Below are 21,425 nucleotides of genomic sequence, written 5' to 3'. Positions count from 1 at the left end.
GACACCGAATTTATCTATAAAAAGTAAAAACCCAATAGATAACGATGCGTCTGAAAGACTTATAACAACAACTTGAACAACCGTTCGATTTTAAATCATACTGTTGGGCTGACTTTGATATACGAAAAGCTTTACGTTCAAATATACCATTTCATTCAGAATATATTTGCCTACTTTTTGGCTTAAGATCCATTGTAGCCATTATAGAACATATAAAAGTAATGGGAAATATTTATATTTAAATGCATTTCCACACATCATTTCTCCGCCACGTCCAGAATCTTAAAGCCAAATTGTTAATATTTTTGTTTCTATAAAGCAATTTACAGAGTAATGGCCACCGTGCAGTCACACCATTTTCACAAGTTTCAATTGCAATCGCCGGTGATTTGATTCGGATTTCTTATACGGATTCCCATGCATGACATTGTTTGCTTCATCGCCGTCATCATCGCTGGGCAAAAGTACATAAGTCGATTTCATTGAAGTGCCCTTCGATTTGATTTGCTTCCACGTGAGAAGCGCCTTATCTGATAAGCCGTTCGATTAGATGGAAGGTCCGAAAGACGAAAACCGCCTCATATAGGGGACCGTATCGATAAGGATTTATACACGCATAGCCATTAACTCCATCGCCTTTCATATCTCCCTTATGATTATTTCCGGGAAACGTGAGTTTCATTGCTGCATGCTATGCCATTAGTCATCAATGCGAAACTTGTTCTCATATTTAAAAAAAAACAAAAATGATTCAACCTGTAAAAGTATATGACATAAGTGTCAATAACTATTGATGTGTTTGACCCTTAAAATACCTCCAGTGACTTAATGTTGATTTTCTATAAAAATCAAAGCAAATAGCATGACTTATAAAGTGTTTTCGCTTACATCTGAAGTGAAACGCCATATATGTTGGTATTTTTTATTTACTTTATTGTTTTACTTGTATTATGCATATAGTATTACTTCATCTTTTTCTTAATTCGTTTTCTCTTGGATTTGTATGTCGCCTCATTGCACTAAAAATGTTTGTTGCCCTCTCTTTCTACGCCGTGTTGGCGCTACCTATTGCCACCTCGCTCTAACGCACTTAAACGCAAAATTATACAAATATGTAAAAAGAAATTGAACAAACATACACGTTGGAAAAAAACATAAACAAAAGCGGCTTACAATTACTTGCAAAAAAATGTATAGTAAATATAAAATTAGTTACTCTGTTTTCCTCGACTTCTTTTGTTTCTGGATATTCCCCATTCCTGATCTTCGTTCGTTATCTCCCTTTAGGCAACGAGTTTATGGAAAAATATATCGATTTATGTAAATTTATATGTTATGTATATAGGCGCATATCGTAATCGTATATAAATATATATGTATATATATTACAAAGTTAATTGTTTTCGTCGCAATGTTAATATTATAATTCTCTCTTAATCCTGCACAAGTCGCTTTTTTTTCTTTTTTTTCGTGTTTCACAATTCTTTCTTTTAAGGATTTAAAGCGGAAAAAGCTAAACCTCTATTTATAAAATAAGGTTACAGTTGTAAAATTAAACAATTGTTAAACAAATCTAATAAAGAAACACCTCGCCGGGCTGAAAAACAGATGTGCGACACTCTAAAATCTGTTTGCTTAATTACAATAGGGGGGAAACTCATACTCAATTATATAATATATAAATATATAATAAAAAAAATTACAAAACGTAATTGAAATTAAAAAAAAAACACACACAAAAATGTATTGGTAGCGCAGGAAGGAACGCAATCGAATAGAGTTATTTGTAATTAGCGAATACGACACATTTACGTAGTTCCCACTCTGTTCTTCCTCTTCAAAATCCTATCCTTTTGTTTATGTATAAATGAGTTGTGGCTATGGCGCCTAATTGCTGTTGTTGGCGGAGCTGTTGTGGTTGTTCTGGTCCACACTGTCCATGTTGGGCACGTAGTCGAGGGCCATCATGCAGGCGAAAACGGTCATCACCATCTTGGGCTTCACCTCGGTGATGTCCTCGGGCAGGGCGTAGACGCGGGCGCCGATCTTGCGGGCCATGGAGATGGCATACTTGGCATTGGCCAGGTTATCCTGCGATATCAATAAGCGTTAGTTCAGCCTATCAAATTTCATGGCAATTGTCAGGACTCACCTCCTGCGTTCCGCTGGTGCGCACCAACTCGTAGTTGATGCTGCCCTCCTTGATGGCATCGATCAGATCGATCACGATCTTGCCATCGGCGATGGCCGGGTCGTTGAAGTTACGCAGCTGCGACTGTTTGCCAGCCTCCGTTAGTCGGTTGTTCACCCACTGGACGATCTCCTTCTCGATGATGGGGTTGCCAGTGTTGGCCAAGCGGGACAGAATGGACAGGGTGTAGGCGCGCATAAGCTGCCAGATGAGAGCTGTAACAATAAGGTAGTTCGCCATTAGTATCATCCAAAAGTGCGAAATCATTTCAATGCTTACCCAACGTCAGCGTGGCATTTCCATCGTTCAGATCCTGGCCGGCGATTCCGACCAGCGAGAATTTCAGCTGCTTGCCCAGATCCACCGCATAGTTGCAGTTCTCCAGCTTCTCCATGAACTTGCGCAGCGGGCTGAAGCGCTTGTGCACACGGCTCCAGTTGACAATACCCGGCTTGATGACGTCGAAGAGCTGGAAAATGACCAGACCGTCGGCCAAATCGGAGTAAAGCCAGTTCACGTGCGGTGCCACGCCCATCGAGTTCATCCAGTTGCGGTAGGCTGGAAATAATACAAATGCTCGTTGTAAGTAAAATATTTTCCAATTAAATATAACACACCTAAGTACTCTCAAGGCTACGTTCTTTTGTTAGTCATATACGAATACATATGTATAATTAGCTTCCTTTCTTTTGATAAATGGTCTTGCGAGCTAAAAACTCTCAGTTTTTATGGCTTGCACTTCCTGTGCAAAGCCAATTGATAAAAAATATCTTTATAATTGTAAGAAGTGCTTTACTCATGCTATAAATGGCAGTAGATATCTACATTTTTTTTTATAATAAACCTGATCAATACTTTTGATATTTCTTTTGTTTTATGTAAGGAAAAGTAACAACATTTGTAGTACTTACTCTTCTCTTCGCGCGTCTCCTCAATGGACTCGAGTCCCTCGATCTGCTCGGGCTTGTCCAATCCCGGATGGTTGTTGAACAGATTGGCCACGAAGGCCAGATTGAGTTTGTAGACGCCGTTGACGACATCCTGCGGCGTGAGGAAGCTGCGGCAGTTGAGCTTGGCGGCCTGCTGCAACATGATCTCCGCGCGCGACTGCAGATCGGATTCCCGCAGGGCGTCCAGATTGACATCCGCATCATTGCCGGCAATCTGCTTCAGCAGATGCGAATAGATCTCGGAATCGACGATGTCCGACTGGAAGTTGGTGCACCGCCTCGAGATGCCGGCACGCTCCAAATGATGGTTGACCCAGCGCAGGAGGATGGCCTCCGGCGACATCTTCATCAGATCCTCGAGACGTTCGTTGTCGAAGAGAAGGCCTGCCAATCCCGGACAGCTGTCCAGGGTGATGTGGCTGAACAGACCGATGCGGATGATCTGCCAGAGAAGACCCAGCACCAGATGTGGCTTGCCCTTGGCCAGATCGTGGGCATCGATGTTTACAATGTTGCATCCAATTGCCTGGGAGGAAACCAAGGCGAGGGTCAAGTTCTCAAACTCCCGGTAGACGGTGAGGTTCTTCTTGTTGATCGCCCGCTCATCGATTGTGTCCGGGCAGGAGTGGTTGATGATTTTGCACAGCAGAATACCATCCTTGATGCTCAGATACAAGCGCTTGCCCTCGCTATCGATGGGCAGCAGATGCTGCAGATCCTTGTCGTGCCCCAAATTCGAGTTGATCCAGTCGGAGAAGGCCAGCTGCTCCTCGAGGCGCACCGAATGGGTGGTGCCCTCGGACGAGATGCTCGACATGCCGCCCAGGGTCTCCAGGTTCTCCTTCTTGGAGACGACCGTCTTGAATGTGCTGGCCACATCCTTGCTCTTCAGGTCCAGGCACAGTGCCTCGAACTCCTCCAGATTCAACTTGCCCTGGAAGGCGGTCAGCTGTTTGCCCTTGTACTCGTCGATCATTTCGCGCACCTGGTAGCCGGCCAGCTTGAAGCCCACCTGGTTGAGGGCATCCTTCAGCTCGTGCAGATCGATGAAGCCATCCTTGTTGGCATCCAGCTGGAAGAAGGAGGTGAGTTTCACTTAGTATAAATATTTAGTTAAATAATTTGTTTTAGATCTAGTCAGTTTCCATTAACACTTCATAGCATTGGCATAAACATTATTGACCTTCCTTAGTCATAAACTTAAATACTGGCCTTCTCGGAACTCAAAATGACTTAAAAGGGCACACCAGTACAAACTGAAATAGAGGAAAGATCCATGATGAGTAATCCCCGGTCATGAGTGAGTTGTCCGTCGCCTATTGCCCCGATCGATCTGTGAGTCATCAATCAAATCCGCCGAGAGCCAAACACACAGCCGCATTCCAGTGCCTTCACCTGTTTTATTTGCGGAATACGGTATGCAAAATTGTATTTTCCATCTCCAGCAACCTTATCGCTATATGCTCTGTGTGCCAGCCTTATCGAATTTAATTTCCACTTTTCAGTTTCCAGTTCGAGGGGCACTATCTCCCACCTGACTGACATATCGTTGATTATCGAAAATTGTTCGCTTCAATTTATACAGTTCAAAAGCGTGAGTGGGCGCCACAGAAAATAAGAGAAAATACTTCGGTAGTTGAAGTTTTTTTCTCATGAAAAAAACTAAAGAAGTGAAAGCCTAAACAAATTTTTGTAAACCACCCGATGATTCAGTTTGTAAACACTTGAGTTTCGGACACCACCAAATTAATTCACTTCTTGATTATTTCTTGCCAAATTCAATGACTAAGAGATGGCCACTTAAAATACAGATTTCAATCCATCTGGTGTTCCCTTAACATATTCACATATAAGACCATAATAATCAAAGTAAATCCCATAGCTATATTATGTTCCCAGTTATTTGGGTTTCACAACTATACTTTAATGCATTAGTCATATTCAATGGTTAAACGCGAGTTTTGGTCAATATGCTTGAAATACTTTAGATAAGATAAGCTGTTAGTTTGGTCATTGTTAGAAAATATTAATGTTTATGGTTAGAGTTGTTACAAAATATAAATCTAATTTAAAGCAAAGTATTCTCTTGTAGTCATAAAAAACGGTTGCTGATCCATGTTGCAGTGTATACTATCTTTTTAAACTAACTGACAACTAACCTAACTCAATACTATTATGGTTAGTTTATTTGCAAACAACATTTTATTCTGTACCACTGATGTCTTTTAACAACCTTTTTGTAATGTAGTGGAACATTTAAATTAGCTTCCATACAACATCATATCGTAGTTTAGTTCTATGCAATACCATAGTTCATATGCTTGGAATTAGTTTCCCCCCAGAAGGTTGCGAATTTCCTGAACCCAAATGCGAAATATCGAAATTGGGGAAAACCCAAGTATTTAGCCGGACGGTACCATAAAAGGTTCGACATTTTGGCCATATTCTGTGTGCGAAATACAAATAGGACCAATCCAAGGGGGAAGAGGGGCTGCAAAGCTGGATCGGCTGATAGAGTGGACTGTGGAATTTATGGCTCACTGGTTGGTAACTCGGTTTAGTTGTAGTGGTGCGTTGATTGCTCCGCTTTTGCTGTTTGTCGATAAGATAACTTTCTGTGCGCCAAAAAGCGAACATAAAAAATCGAAAGCAGCACTCGATTACGTGTATGGTAATGATATGATAGTGGGTGGTTCACGGGTTCTCGAAGGGGGGGAAAACCGTTTAGCCAACGAGGGTGTTGTCCTTGGCCAAAAAAAAGAGACTATCGAAGCGGACTGATAGCTGGGAAATTCTTTTGGCTAACATATGACTGACATCGACCGGAAGTGATTCTGATTTTTGCCATATTTTTGGAGGAGGGGGAGGTCTGCAGTGGGTCAGTTTGGAGCGCGTGCTCTTTATCGGAGGTGTTCACTGTAAAGGCCCCTCTTATGGGCATTGGGTATTGGTATGCGTGTCACCTGTCGGTGTTATCGATTAAAAAGCCATAAAGTGCCCCGAGAAAAATTGATAGGGCAGGAAAATAAAGAGGGCGAAAAAAAAACATAGACACACCAAAATCGAGAGGGAGTGATTACGTGAATTCTGAGTAATAAAAAATAAAATTCGCTGTTTTTAAGGCTGTTCAACTCCATAGCCACAATTTGTTCTTCTCCATTTATAAACTCAATTTGCAAATTAACTTCCGAATTACTGCGATATCCTATTAAACGATCTCAATTGCTTATATTTGTTTGGCTTAGCGGTTATCCACTGTGGCCGACACGGTGGCGCCACCTACGTTGGGAATGAGCTCCTCGAGATTCTGCTTGAACTCCTGAACCGTTTGGTGCTGCTCCACGTTGAGAATATCGGCCATTATTCCAATGTATATTTGCACGCGGAATTAATTTTATTATTTACGATATTCCTTCTGGTTTTCGTTGCGAAAACAAACAAACAACAAAAAATTAATTGATTTGCACACAGTTAGTAAACACACACACACACGCACGAACGCGTCAGAAAGAGAGTGGGTGGTGCGCGAGCGGAAGAGATCTCCAGTTAATCGATAGAGAGAGAGCAAAGGAAAGTCGGCGCGAGAGAGCGGAAGAGAGAGAGAGAGCCAAGGATGCGAGCTTTAATTAAATATTTGTTGTAACTACTCCTTGCTTTCTTCTTCCTCGTTCTCTGTTCTTCTTTCTTTTTGGGCTGATTCGCTTTCCACGAGCTACAGTTGAGTACTAATTGAGTGTTTCGGTGGAACGGACTATTTATGCCTTTTCTTTTATCACAAAAAACAGAGGCAAAAAAACCGCACTCCAATCGAACGGTTCCTTATCAGTAAATGAGAGAGCAAGAGAGGGGAGAAGCCGAGAAAAGAGAGGCAGTAGAAGAACACCTTTCAAAAACGCGTCATCCTAAATCGCAAAAACAAAACTACGATAAAAAATTGCTCAGCCCAAAGTTAATGGTTCTAAAAATGTGCAGAAATCATCTATCAATAAAAAAAACTCTGTTAGGTATATTTTTCCATTTTCTCCTGGAATGGATAAGATCCAGTCGCCTCTTCACTTTATTGCTTCCACCGATATTGGCCACTCTCTTTCGCTCTTTCTCAGGTGCAACAATGCAGCAAGGTACCAAAGTCGCCCTAAAATGCAGGGTAACTAAAAGTCCTTATAAGGGTTCAGTTGGAAATAACGAATAACAACACTATTGTTTATCGTAGTATAATTTAAGTTATTTTTTTGTTATCAATTACCATACACTATAAGTGTACAAAAACACATCCGTGACTTACAGCAGTGATTCAGTTTTATAAGGAATTATAAGCTGAAATAAATGAGTGTAAGCACTTAATAGCTTAAATTTAAATTGATTCATCTGTTAATTTCCGGCCTCTGCCGTGACGTGGCAACCCTATTCGCAACACTCTCAAGAGCCCAAAATCGCGTTCAACAAATTGCTTACGCATCGAAAAGTTTTCGGTTAAATGCAGTACCACCACTTGGCACTTGGCGGGTGAACTTATAGAGAGATAATGGGAAAATGAGTGTAAGAAACACCTGAGAGAGGGACACGGTATTTAAACGTAATTGGTTTTTTAATAGCCATTATATCAGCGGGGGAATTATGTGGCAATTGTCATTTCGGTTAGGTTATAACTTGTACAACATAAATCTAATTCCAGCCAAGATAATAAAAGTTCGAAGCGCGATAAGACAAAGCAATGCGACTATAAATGTTTAGCACCACTTCCTTTAGACATAAAGCCATGGGGTTATCGTACAACTTTCAAGGATCTTGTTTCCAGATGACTTCATTTCGCAATGGGGTTTATGATAGTGCAACAAGACCTCAATAGTGCCAAGGTATAGGATTCGCAAGTAGTAAAAATCAAATAGTTTGAGAGCACATTTTTTCCCCAGTGTATCTATGCACAGTGGTCAGTAGTATTATCGATCAGTTACTCGCGATGACTAATCGCTGGACATACAATGTACAAAGACCTTTGTTGATTGCTCGTAAGTGTCGCCACTCCTCGATCGACATAACGATATATCGAACTGAATAGAATAAACCCAGCTGAGCAAACTGCATCTTTTGTTGTAAAACAGTTGTCATTACATAATACTATCCACACCTTTGAGTGAGTGCAGCTGAGTTTAGTCATATATGTAGTAATGCTATCAGATTGGTTGCAATGTGTTCTTCGAAAGTGTTGTGCTAATTTGCCTTCATAATATATATTTATCGGTCGTTAACCTTTTAAAACTCCCAAATTATCCCAAATTGCCTGGTCAAGTGCAATGATTCAACAACTATTTACCTCATGAGATGAGTTTATTGTTTTCGAAGTCAAGAATAGATTGCACTTAATTAGCACCTGTAGTACAAGTACGGCTAGCATTTCATTTAATGGAACCCAAATATTTTCTTTACACATTTAAATTTGTTAAAAGGCAGTTTGCAGTGCGTTCTTCACTGGCAGTAGGAAATCAAACAGCAGAACCGCACACGCCTGACCCCAAGCAACTTTCTACGGGTTCACTTTTGGTGTCACCCATGTTTGCTAACCCTTCACCTGCCCATGCTATATGTACACTCGAAGAAAAGCAGAACGGGTTCATAAACAGTAATTTCTTTATATTATATATACCTATTTACATCATTCTTATTAAGTTATTATATCTAGATCTATAGATCTTAAAAAAAAAAATCCTGAAATAAATACGCCTAACAGCTAGTTTTGTTTGTCCAAGTGTAAGATTTCTTCTTTTTTCAAACCCAGAAGAGAACCTAGGCCGCAATCATAATTATGACAAACAACGCGCGAAATTTTTGTTAATGAACGTTTTTCCTTGTATTTTTTTGTTTATTTTTTTTTTTAAATTGTTGTTTCTATTTTTTCGAGCGTCAATGTTTGCGCCGCTATTCGGAGCTTAGTCACTGTCATTTAAAGGCAATTTACAGCAAATGAAGTTCATTAGCAGCGGCGAAAAATTCGAGAAAGAAGCATACAACAAAATAAACACAAACAAAAAAATTCCTAAGCGGCCTTTATAGTTTTTAAAGTTTTGTTTGCCGCGGCTTTTAGGGGGAAAATGTTTGAGTGACGTAATTGCAAATGTCACCTGGCCGAGAAAACGGAAAACATCAAGTATTTGTGCCACTTTTTTTCGCTTTCGTTGAACCGGTTTTCGAGTCCAAAAACTGTCATTTCGTATGCCCGGCACGACAAGTGGAATTAGACTAGCTTTTGCATATCAAGTAATGCCGTGCGATAGTGCAACTATGGTTGCTTCCCTCCCCTTTCATCCCAATCCAACCCATTCCACCCACTTTTTCAGTGTGTCGCGACCTCGACAACAGAGGCAGCATTACATCAACATCAGCAACAACAACAACAATAACAATCACAATAAAAAGCATTCACAACCAAACAGCAACAATACAACGCGCGCTGATTAAACGTGAGTCAACGCTCAGCATTCGAAACATGTTAATCAGCAATGTTTGATAGATACTCATACCCCGCTTTATGCGGTATGCATATAAGACCCCCAAAGTACCCCAAGCACCCCAAGTACCACCCCAAGTGCCCCCCCTTTGACCCCGCTGCTCGGGAGGTCGCGGCGGCTGGGCCAAAATCGAAGTGGCTGCTCGAATCGAATACAGGCAAGGGAAATCAATTGAACAAAAATTAATAATGCGCCCATGCCTATGCCGATGTTGGCGATGATAATGATGATATGCTAGATAGTTGTTTACCGTTGCACGGCCGTAAAAAAGACCACCAATAGATACTTTACGACCGTGCACCCCACAAAAGTGTGAATGTATTACTAGGAATTGTACATTATATTTATTTCAGCACACAGACATGGGAGTAAGGATTACTTTAGCATTTTTTCTGCATTTTTGAGATACAATTTATTGTGTTAACGACCTTAAAAATTCCAATTCAATTCTATACCGAATTCTATCAAGTTGTTATAATAAAAATATTTACCTGAACATTATCATTTTGTATTTAATTCAATCAACTTGTTAAAATACAAATATTTGGCTAAACATTATGATCTTGTATTTCTTTCATGAATTAAGTTCAAATTGTCTTACTTTATACAATTTGTATGGTAAGCAGGATTTGTAGTCTTTTGTATCTTAAGTAGTTATGCTTCCTTCCAAAGAGTTTACCAGCCCATTTCTAAAGATTAAAAGTATATAGATCCCACTTTATAGAACTCTCCCTCAACCTGCAACAGAGTGCGAAATAGTATCTTAACTTCTTGCCCGAATAGGAAACACTGCTCAAAACTTTTGTCGCCTGGCGTGTCAATCGGTGTCAGTGCGTTACTTTTCGTTTCTCTTGGCGTTGTTGTGGTTTTTTTTTTCTTTTTTTTTTATTTGCTGCTGTTTTTCTGGTTGTTTGCCGGTCGTTGTTCGCATTCAACTTGGGCTTCGTTGTCGTTTTTAATGCTTTTTTTTTCGACGCTGTCGCAGTCAATTGAAATTTGTAACACGTAAAGTAAATTTTGAGTTTTCGCTTGTCTGCGATTACTCGCAACTTTGAGTGTAGTAAATATTTATGTAGAAATTTGCAGCGCGTCCAGCCAGCGCACGCACAACAACACAAAAAAACAAAAAAAAAAAAGCTGTTAAGTAAATTGTATAATCAGCAGTGACACATATCCGCCAACTAGACGGAGCGTCCCTCGCCAAGTTGTGGGCGTGTACCCGAGAAGACAATTGCTGGTAACATAATAGTAATGCTGGTTGAGGTCGAGGCTCTATTGGATGGCTTTAGCCACTGGGCGTGACGATTAAAATATAAACTTCCAAAAGGAATAATAAATATTAACTAACATGTTAAATTTACTCGAAAACTTTCGTTTGTTTAACTTGCTCAACTTAAATGTACAGAACAGTTGACAGTTTTATAAAAGTTGTTAGGATAACTTCATTGTCTGACCTAAGGTTACATATCTTTTTTGGTAACTATTTTCTTTCCCTCCACTATGCGTATGTGTATGTAAAACTGTCGGATAAGACAGGGCGATTCCCGCTTGCCCCAACTGAAACATATTCGGGTATTTTCGCTTCCTTTTGCCACAGAGACCCGCCCCGCCGACTGATTACACTTTCGCGAGTGATATATAATACGGGTATTAGTCAGGGGCGAGGATAAATTACCAGGGATGAGTCATAAAGGCCACTTGCCAATTAGGCGAGCGAACACCCTCAATGGATTGAAACAGACGCCACAACATATCGTATGAAAATGTCATTGATAAACTAACTATGTGGGTTCGAATCGAAGTTTTTGCTTTCCTTTAAAGGTTTCTTGCTCGAAAAGAAAGTATTTATGAGGAGCTATGAAAATGTCACCACAAAACTGGAATAAAACAAAATATATAAGCCAATTGAAAAGATTATTGCCAACATGTTTTAAATGTTCTTATTTCTATTATACTTTATACTTCCCAGTTAGATCTTCCTTAAAATAGTTCTATGTTTTCCTATATTTCTCTTAAGAATAAGATGATTAATGAATTTCTTACAGTGCCCTGCCCTGCTAATTGAAGTGCATCACATTGTGGCCACTCAATTGTGCCGCTAAAGGAGCGTTTAGTTCGGCTAATGAACTAGTTCCCCGCCCGCGGTTGTGGGTGTTAATTGTATTGGCCGCGCCCCAATGATTTCCCACAACAAACAGACAGTGTTTCGTCAAGTGTATAGAGCACGCGACTGCCACTACGAGCGATCTGTGAAAGTCAACGCTGCACTTCATTATGACAAATTTACGGTTAATCAGCGACACAAAAAGCACTGTGGAAAATGCGGAGGGGGAAAATGTGGAAAAAGGGGAAATAGGGGGAAAGGAGGGAAAGGCACGTTACACTGTTACACTCCGGTAAATATTGGAAATGAGCCACTAAATCATCCGTGTCTCTATTTACCATACCCGTATCCATATCCATATCCATATCCCCCATATGCCCCATTCCTCTCTCTCCCTTCGCCTTTCTGTCAGCCAAGTGGCAAAGTGAAAACCGAAAATGGCAAAAACTGATAAAAAGAAATGACAAACAATCCGACGCTGCCCCCAAAAGGTAACTGGCCAGAGTTCAACAAACCCGGCACGCAAAAAAACAATTCGAAAACAACGAGGAAAGGCGCCCAAAAATGGTACCCGGGATTTGAATACCCTTAAGGGGAGAATTCCATTCCAGATTGGTCATCTGTCGGAAGTTTTGTACATCAAGACATTAGAATTCTTGGTTACCAGATGCAGTGATAAAAAGATTGGTCAATTTAGATACATATGTTCGATTGGAAATGTGCATCTTGTGGAGAAGTGTGATGGTTAAGTAAGCCATATATATAAATATTATTTATTTTATCACCTACCAGAAAAGTTGGAAAATTGTAATTGCCCCAAGCAAGAGTATTAAAACGAAAGGAAATGCAGTACGTCAACTTGAGAAAAAGGACAACCAAATAAGCGAGAGAAAAAGTGGTAAAGTGAGGGAGAGGTTGTCTTAATGCAGCTGCAACTTATCGCACATAAAATGCAATCAACGCATTACGGACACTTTCACTCTTGATAGCAATGCACAGTGTAACTATGCGAATTTCCAAAACAATTCATATATTACTGGTATTTTAAACATGGAATGGATATATGCAAGTATTTTTCACAGTTTGGTGTGCAATTTGTGTTGATTTAATACGCAGATTTTGAAAACGACATTTTAAATGGTTCTCAGATATTTCGATTTGTTTGCTTCCCAATCACGTAACACTTACGTGTTCCATGGACTTCATAAGCACACAATCTGCGGATCGAATGATATCATCGCTGTCTGATCACGACCCACTGTGCGGCACGACTTTTGACGGGCACTGTGAGTGTGCCGGCTGTATGTTCGGGTATTCAAAACTCTTTGGCATGTGCATTAAAATGACAAAGAAGTTAAAAACGATATAAATAAAGAAAGCGTTTTTAGCGCTAAGTGCCCGAGTAGCCTGCACTCAAAATGCACTTGAGGGCCCCAAACAATGTTGATAAAAGCCAAGCTGCAGCAACATCCCCAAGAATTATAAATTCGGAAAAGACAACAATAAGTGTTGTTTTTTGTGTGAATGGGAACACACGAGTAAAAGCAGGAAAAAAGAAAAAAACGTCGGGAAAGAAAAAACAGCAGCCGAAAGACCTAATAAACGCAGCCAAATGAATTATGTGCCTGCCCATTAGCTTTTGAAAACAGCAACATGCAATGCAACAAAGGCGGCACACACTTGCGCCCAAGATAATAGCATCCCCAGAGTCATAAATCGAGGAACACTAAAGGTGTAAAATCGGGTATAACTGCAGTTTAATGCCAAGATATTTGAAAACTATGGGAACTCTGAATGCAGCTTACTCATAAATCTGCTAAAAATAGCGCACTAATGTATTCATCGAAGTGCTTAAATTTCTACCGTCATTGTTTATCAAGTATGCAAGCTCGATAAACCATAAAAACACATTGCATATCTCCTTCACATCGGGGCACTCAAAATGCGGGGCTTTGCGGCAATTAACACTGACACTCCCACGCAGAAACTGAAACAGAAACCGAAACAAAAACACTGGAAGAATGGGAAAGAAACACAGCAACCAGAGACGAAAACGAAAGACAAACAAAATCAACGCTTTGTATGTGGGTGTGGCAACTCTGTCTTGCTGCCTGACACAAGCAAATGGCAACAATGTGCCACTCACATGCGATGGGCAGTAATCCTGAATCCGCATCCTTAATACTCTGAACGAGATTAATCTAGATTGTAGCGAATAAATATTATTGCTAATATTTAATGTAAACCCCGCTAATAGTAGTTTATCACCCAAAAAACTCCCCAAATGCATTGCCTACTTTGTAATTAGTCACCAGATAGCAATTGCAACAATATCAAATAGAGTCCCCGTGGGATAAACAAGTTTGTTTACCATAATTTCCATACCATAAGCAGGCAGCCTTCATTGAGTGAATAAAATGAGCGCGGAATTGCTGTTCATTTGGCTTTCGAAATTGTTCCCTTGATTTGGATTTGAGGCATTCGCCATTAGTCATCGCAGCATCCAACAAAAAAACAGATTTCAGCTTTCAAGTGTCAATCAGTGCAGCGATTGTTCCCCGCCCACACAACTCCCACCCATTGTGTGTGTGTGCCTGGTGCGGTGGTGTTTATCCTGATCTCGTTTCGGAATCAGCTTCTTGCAAATCGTTCTGTTGGCCACGCGGATCCATTGGAGTTCCGAGCACAATGGACCCATATTGTTCGACCGATTAACGGCCAAACACGCGTGCGACGGCAGCCGACTTAAATGGTACACTGAGATAAAAAGTGAGCCCCCCTTTCAGTAAAGTGTAATTTATTAGTGAAATAATTAAGATTCAGGGCTCTTAATTTCCAGTTGCACATTTGTGGCAGGGGTTTTTAGGCCAAGATTATTATTGTATTAATAGGATTCCCTTTTGTATGCCTGCATTCCGTTTTCTCCCTCCCCGTTGGCAGTTGCAGTCAAGCAAAGTTTTTTTTTATGTCTTCCAGCATATACGGATTTTATGGCCTGCACTCGAAGCAATTGCAGCGTGGGCGTTTATTATTTCCCTCTTTTTTTTTGGTTTCGGAATTGCCGGGAATTACGAGCTCAGCGAAAAGCCAAATGCCAATTGCAGAGCGGGATTCGAAAAGTCGGGCGAGCGAAAAATCAGCAAGAAACAATTGCAAACTATTAAATGTGTGCATAAAATTGAACGAAAATTGCTCGACTCCGGTTGCCCCCTGAACCAAGGTGACGAATGCACAGTGGGTCGAATTCATCAAATTGTAGATGTAGAATGGTTGATTGTTTAAGAAAAAGACTACATAACTATGAAAAATTAAAAGAAGCGCTTAAAAATATAAATTTAAAGTGCTTCTGAACTCAAACTATTCGTCGGTTTTCATCGATTGAAAATACCCCTATGGGGATTCCCATTCTTAGCGTTCTGACCTATGTAAGACTTTGAGTTTATTTCGTAGACCAACCCCCTGTGGCCCACTGTGCGACTTGTCTTGCGTTTGAGAGCAGATATCTGAATCTGAATTGAAGCTGCGACCGAGCTGAGACTGAGACGTAGTTTTTCACGCTCTCCCGGTGACGGGGCTCGTATATGTGCCTTGGCCTGTGATTTTTATTTTTAGTTTAAGCAGAAACTGGTTTTCCATGCTATTCCTCCACACCGCCCCCTGCGACCCCCCACTCCCCAAAATAAAAAGGGGTGGCAGCAGAGCGACTTTTACGTGGTGTCATGGTATGGAAATAAATGCACGTTATACGCTAACATTATAACGCTGGCCTTGCCCAAATATTGTTCTCGCGAAATTCGCGAGAAAGATTCGCCAAGTGAAAGATGATGGTTGCTTCGTGTCAACGTTGTTGTGTTATTTTTTAGTTTGTTTAGCATTAGTCACTTAGACGGAGGGGAGGGGGGATGGGCAGCGACGCTGGCTGCGGCATTGAACTTGCGTTTTTCCACGCATGCGCTGCTTTTATAATGATTTTGTTCCCGGCTTTGCACTTGCAGAGGGCTCCACCCAAAAAATAAGCAAAAAAAAATGTGTTTTCTTCTGTAAATATTTGAGGGGAATTTTCGGTGCACGATAAGAAATATTTGCATACTTTATCAAGGCGGTAAAAAGCCAATGTAACGTCTACAGTGGAATTTAGTGATGGAGGCATATCTATTCTCGTTTTTATGGTACATGACCCAGACAGTTTGATAATTTAAATATTCGTCTAGAAATCAAAAGTAACATTCACAATATATATTTTTTTAATTAAAGTAAGTTTGTCGCCACTCGTCTCACTTTTTCTTGATAACGACTCTCCACTGTGCCAAAGAGCGGGAGATAAGAGATGCGGGAAAGGGAAACTTGTTTGCTCATCTGTTGGCCCCCTCCCACCCACATCCACGCACGCGCCCCTCTCCCTCGCACTCGCACATGCAGCAGCGGGCGAAGCGCATTAACCGTTAGCTAGCGATGCTTTGTCTCTGCTTCTTTTCACGGTCTTTTCCAGTGGCGGATCGAGGGGGGGTTTCAAAGGGTTAAAGGACTAATATACCCCCTTAAATGAAGTTTTTAAGGCGTATAATTTCAAGTAAATAACTTAAAAACACAGTGGTAAGACCCCTTCAAAGTTGAACCTTAGGGCCGCCTCTGTTCTCCTCCTGCTCCTTCTTCCCCGCCCCTGCTTATTCATCACTTAAGTCCACTTCATGGGGGGTTGCTTTGCACTGTTGAAGGCCAGCGTCGCTGCTGGCTGCGCAGTCGGCGTTGGCGTCGCTGCTCCCCATTGTCAACGCCGACGCCCACATGCACCGCTTAACGGTTTTCTTCCTGCGCCCCATGCGTGCGTGTGTGTGTGAGTCATTCAATTTGAATTTCAACAATTTGCCACCTATTATTACTCTTATTGATTGAATGTTGCTGCTGCTATTGCCATTGCTAACAACCATTTCGTTTTGTCGCTCTTTTTGTCATCTCACCTCTATGAATTTCTCCTTGATCTCCGCCTTTTCATCAATGGACAGCGTTTTTGTGAATTTGTTTAGTGTTGCCATTTTCGCTGTCTGTGTGTGTGTGAGTGTGCTGCTGCTGCTGCTTTTCTTCTTGACTTTCTTAATTATTTATAACTGACGCCGCTGATTGGTTATTATTTTAAATAAATTATCCGTTTATTATCAATTTCACTTTGTCGCCGTTTTCGCAGTCGGCGTTTTTCTTCTTTTTGCTCCTCTTTTTTTTTGTTTTACCGCGCGCTCCTTTTCCTATACGTATCTATGTATTTGTGCGTTTCTGTGCTAATATTCTTAAACTTCTTTTACTTTTTTCTTAATTTTTCACCCACACACTTTCGTTTCTGGTTTTGTTTGTTACTGGTTTTTACCAAAAAAAAAAAATGAAGCCGGATTTAAAGCCTCCGTGTTGTTATTTACAACTTCAACCGAGCAAATTTTGCTTACAAACGTTATTTAGCACGTCTGAATTTCGGAATCGACCGGTTTGCTGTGCGTGCGAAGCGCTTTTGTTAGATGTTTAACAACAAACAGAAAACTAAATTGCAGGTTGTATTGTGGGAAATGAAAGAAGAAAACGGAACGCGAGCAGTGTGACCGTTTCGGAAATGCAAATCCATCAATATACGGTAGTACATACCGCGGTATTTCCAAAACTGGGCATACTATTCTATTTAAGTTAGATCTTCGTTAAAATTCAAAATGCTTTTAATGCAATCCCCACAATTTAAATAAAAACAAAATTATTTTAAGATGGTTCTTATTCGAGTTTAACGAAAAATTTAAGTAGGGAAATACATCTAACGAAAACGTTTAAGCTGTTTACGATTAGATCAATAAAATATTTGTATTTTCTGTTTATAATTGATTATTATATTGTTTGCTTAAAACGTTTAGTATTTTTCCGTTACCGGGTGGTATATCGAAGCCGCCTTGTCACGTTCACACTTAATTTGACTAAAAGAATAGAACCGCCTGGTCACACTGTACGGTCCAGAATTGTTGCCTTTTTATTTTATTCCCGCATTTCTTCGCTTCAAAGCGATCGCTTTTCGGCTTTCTTCGAGGTCACAGGTCACGCCAGCGGACGCTGGTAGCCGGAACGCCCCCCGCCCCGCTCCCTTGGCCGTGGTGACCGCCGCTGTTGTTGTTTTTGTCGCCCTTTAAAACCAGCTGCTGCATCTGTGTGTGCGTGCCTGTGTGTGTGAGTATTTCCAACCGAACGTGCGTCGGTGTGCGTGCGTGTACAAGTGCTCAAACAACAACAAAAGCGTAAAACGCATTTTCATTTGATTGCGATTTTGATTTGATATATTAATTACAGAAAGAAAGGGAGAGAAAGCAAACAAAGGACACAGCCAGAGAGAGCGAGATCGAGATCGAGACAGAGCGAGAGCGATAGCGAGATGGATGTGGAGGAGAACTACGAGAACGCCGCCGAGATGCAGAACATGAATATGAATCTGAATCTAAATCCGAATCCCAATCCAAACTCGGACAGCCAGCAGCAGCAGCAACAACAGATGCAATGTGAACCGTTATTCGGACTCACAACCAATACAACAACAACCACAAATCCCATGATGGCCATACCCCTGCCCGCGCCCCCCGGAATGCTGCCCCACTCCGCCCCGAACATCAGTCCGAATTCGAATCTGAATCCCAATTCGAATGCGAATCCCAGTCCATCCGCACCATCCACAAACGCATCCGCATCCACGATCAAGTGTCTGCCGACGAATGACTTCGACATCGACTCCCTGCTGCTGCAACAGTTCAGCTGCATGGGCACCACGGATCACGAGGACCTCATCAGCCAGTTCCAGAGCCTCATGAACAACCAGATGAACCGGGAATCGGCCAGGTTTTACCTCGAGATGAGTAACTGGTAAGGATATAGATCTACCCTTGAGTGGCTTGTGCAAGTGCAGATTATCGTAAACCTAAGGTTAGGAACACAGAAAGTGTCATAATCTCTTGATTTCATACAGTTTCCCTGTGTTTGGGGAATAACAACATTCATTATAATCTAGCAGATGTCTATCTTTTACATAAGGATGTGTTACTTATAACGATACACTCAGAAATTCTCACGTTACGATCATCATAAACAACGTTATCTAGATATATATAAATTCATGTGAGTCAATTGTATAGAAGGGATAGTTTGCGAATAATGAAGATGACAAAGTCAATTAAGCAAAGACAAAGGTTTTTGAGTTTGTCATGCTGATATATAACATATTATAAACTATAAAAAGGAAAATTAAAGCGCTATCTTATATTCCCCTTAAAGCCTTATCGTAAGAGCGACCCCAACTTTTCAAGTACATTTTAATATTAAAGATATCTCTGTAAATTATAGTTTGCCTATAGTTTCGTATACTAGGTAGCGGTCAAATTTGTACATATTCATAGCCTTAAGAGAAATATTGTGAATAACCCTGTTGAATGGAGCCTTACTAATCGTCATATTTTGAACTTTTAGGAGCCTGCAGATGGCGGTCGGCTGCTATCTGGACTTCTGCAGTTTACAGTCGCTGCCTTCGATGAAGATCGTCCAGGGAAAGCACCTGAATGCTCAGCAGCAGGCGTTTCAGCTGCAGAACGATGGCACCGAGCGCTGGCCGAACAATTGCTATCTGACCTCGCCCATCCAGACGCAGCGCATCAATGTGCCCGCCCTGCGTCCAGGTGAAACTTGTGATATCCTGGCGGATCTGATGCCCACGCAGCCGCCGATCATGTGGCGGCTGTGCACTCCAAATGGCTGGTACTTTGGCGGTGAGCAAGAGACAGCCCTCGATCTTAGAACTAGAATCATCCACTGAGCAAACAAACCACAAGTGTTGCAAGTTATTCAGTTTGTAGAGGTATTCTCAATCCTCGATCAAGCAAGCAATTCGACCGGCTGATCATAATCAAGTTCTTAAATTTCCATTGACCAAGCAAAAGAACACATTATGTAGCACATTCTAAATCAACATGCAGTTCCATTGTTAGAACTTTGTTTTCCTCAGATATACCTTTTAAAATATATTAAGTCTGTAAATAATTCTAAAAGACTGACCTTTATGCTCCCAAACTGTATTTATAATAATAATGTTTAAGAACGCACTTCTAATGACCCGTTTTAACGCTTTTTGTCCACACAGATGCCATATGGATGATACCGCCGGGCACGCAGGCCAGCCAGGACGAGCTGCAGCAGCGGATGGTGCAGCTGATCACGTCGGAGGCCAAGCCGGATGTGTATCCGCAAATCAACATCGTGATAACCGCGCACACCCAATGAACGCGGCGTCCAGCATCTAGCATTCGGCATCCTCCTCCGTTTTCGAGCTGGGTCCTTGGTCCCAAAACTCATCGATAGCATTTCATGAACCTGCGCGAATGATGTAACGTTTACGATATGACTAGACTTTTCCTTTTCCCTTTCCCCCTTTTTTTCAAATAGGCATAATGTTGTTCTCAGTAGTTGATTTGTATACAGGAAAGGAACTTTTATACACATGAGTATGTAGTAGCCAACGCCATTCACATGTACAATACAATATATAATTCATATATATATATATACATACATACATATACTACACAGCCCCATGTTTAACTAGAGTTTGAGTTCGATTGCAGGACCCTTCGTTGCTCCTCCCACTTTTGCCCCCTCCTTCATTTTGGTGTCAAGACGGATCAGCTTTATATATATAGTATATATATCAATATATCGAGACGGGAGCGAAGGGTGCGCGGCAATAGTTCTCTAGAGAGAGCGAAATAAATCGAAATCGAAAGTGAAAGTGAAAGTGAGAATCAGAATTAGAATCAGAATTAGAATCAGAATCGTGTGGCCACATTATGTTCTGTTAGTTTTTAGGCGGTAAAGTTGTGTGTGCGTGCGATTGTTTAATGCATAATTGAGCCTTTTTTTTCAGTAATTTAAATTCCTATTTTTTGAGTAATCGAGAAGCATGAAAGCTGAGAAATATGTAACAAAATTAGACCTAAGTGTTTTATTGAGCAAAAACAAGAATGAAGCGGAAGGATTAAGAAAGTTCTATTGTCTTTTATTTTCGGGCGGTGGAAATATATATTTTATGTTATATAAAAATGAGTACAAAGTAAAGTAAATATTTAACTTATTTTGCCAAATGATTGCACTATTGCATTTTGTTAGTTTTTTTTTTTCCTAATTTTTAAATTGTAATTTAGGTTTTCCGCAATTACTATTTAAATTAACGGAATTGATGGGCAGCATTTTTCTGACTAAGTTTCACATTGGCAGCATTTCGGCTCATATTTGTATCGATCTGGCAGCACTCTATTCCAGCAAGAGGTGCCATTCCCACAAAAGCAGAAATTTGAAAATTGCCGCCCAAATTAAAAACGTGATCAAGCTGAAATATTGGAACTGAAATATTTAAACTAAAAAAACATCAAGCCAATGAACCAAATTTGAATTGCAATCAGAAAATTGGCGAATTTCAAAGAGAAAAAAAAAGGAAAAAGGAAATTACATTAGACTGCTGTTTATTTGATGGCGTATTCTGATCACATTATGTAATCCGATTACCGGCAATATTACTTATGCTTGCGACTATTTCCACGCCCCTGCTTTTGCTCCTTTTCGCTGCCGGCTTTGCATGGAAATTGTAATTGAGTCAAAAATGCAAAAATACAAAGTAC

The 21,425-nt window shown here is 40.8% G+C and overlaps 2 protein-coding genes across 4 annotated transcripts; one reads left to right on the top strand and one right to left on the bottom strand.

Moving 5' to 3' along the window:
• Positions 1-910: 910 nt before the first annotated feature.
• LOC122623466 (plastin-1) lies at positions 911-17,309 on the bottom strand. Of its 2 annotated transcripts, none has more exons than XM_043802650.1 (5): positions 16,710-17,309; positions 3,103-4,213; positions 2,471-2,749; positions 2,153-2,406; positions 911-2,091 (listed from the first exon to the last, which is right to left on the bottom strand). In XM_043802650.1, the coding sequence occupies exons 1-5, from the start codon at positions 16,782-16,784 to the stop codon at positions 1,888-1,890; spliced, it is 1,923 nt and encodes a 640-aa protein (XP_043658585.1). In that variant the 5' UTR covers positions 16,785-17,309; the 3' UTR covers positions 911-1,887. The 2 variants fall into 2 exon arrangements, with proteins under 2 accessions (XP_043658585.1, XP_043658583.1); XM_043802648.1 differs by lacking the exon at positions 16,710-17,309 and adding an exon at positions 6,425-6,850.
• LOC122623467 (protein ILRUN) lies at positions 4,290-20,793 on the top strand. Of its 2 annotated transcripts, none has more exons than XM_043802652.1 (4): positions 4,290-4,557; positions 18,064-18,627; positions 19,228-19,523; positions 19,895-20,793. In XM_043802652.1, exons 2-4 carry the CDS (start codon positions 18,146-18,148, stop codon positions 20,032-20,034), a joined length of 918 nt encoding a protein of 305 aa, XP_043658587.1. In that variant the 5' UTR covers positions 4,290-4,557; positions 18,064-18,145; the 3' UTR covers positions 20,035-20,793. The 2 variants fall into 2 exon arrangements, with proteins under 2 accessions (XP_043658587.1, XP_043658586.1); XM_043802651.1 differs by lacking the exon at positions 4,290-4,557 and adding an exon at positions 17,695-17,943.
• Positions 20,794-21,425: the final 632 nt, after the last annotated feature.

The sequence above is a fragment of the Drosophila teissieri genome, chromosome X (assembly GCF_016746235.2).
Source record: "Drosophila teissieri strain GT53w chromosome X, Prin_Dtei_1.1, whole genome shotgun sequence".
NCBI lineage: Eukaryota > Metazoa > Arthropoda > Insecta > Diptera > Drosophilidae > Drosophila > Drosophila teissieri.
Note: the sequence above shows the minus strand (reverse complement) of the source record. Positions and strands in the feature narration are given on the sequence as shown.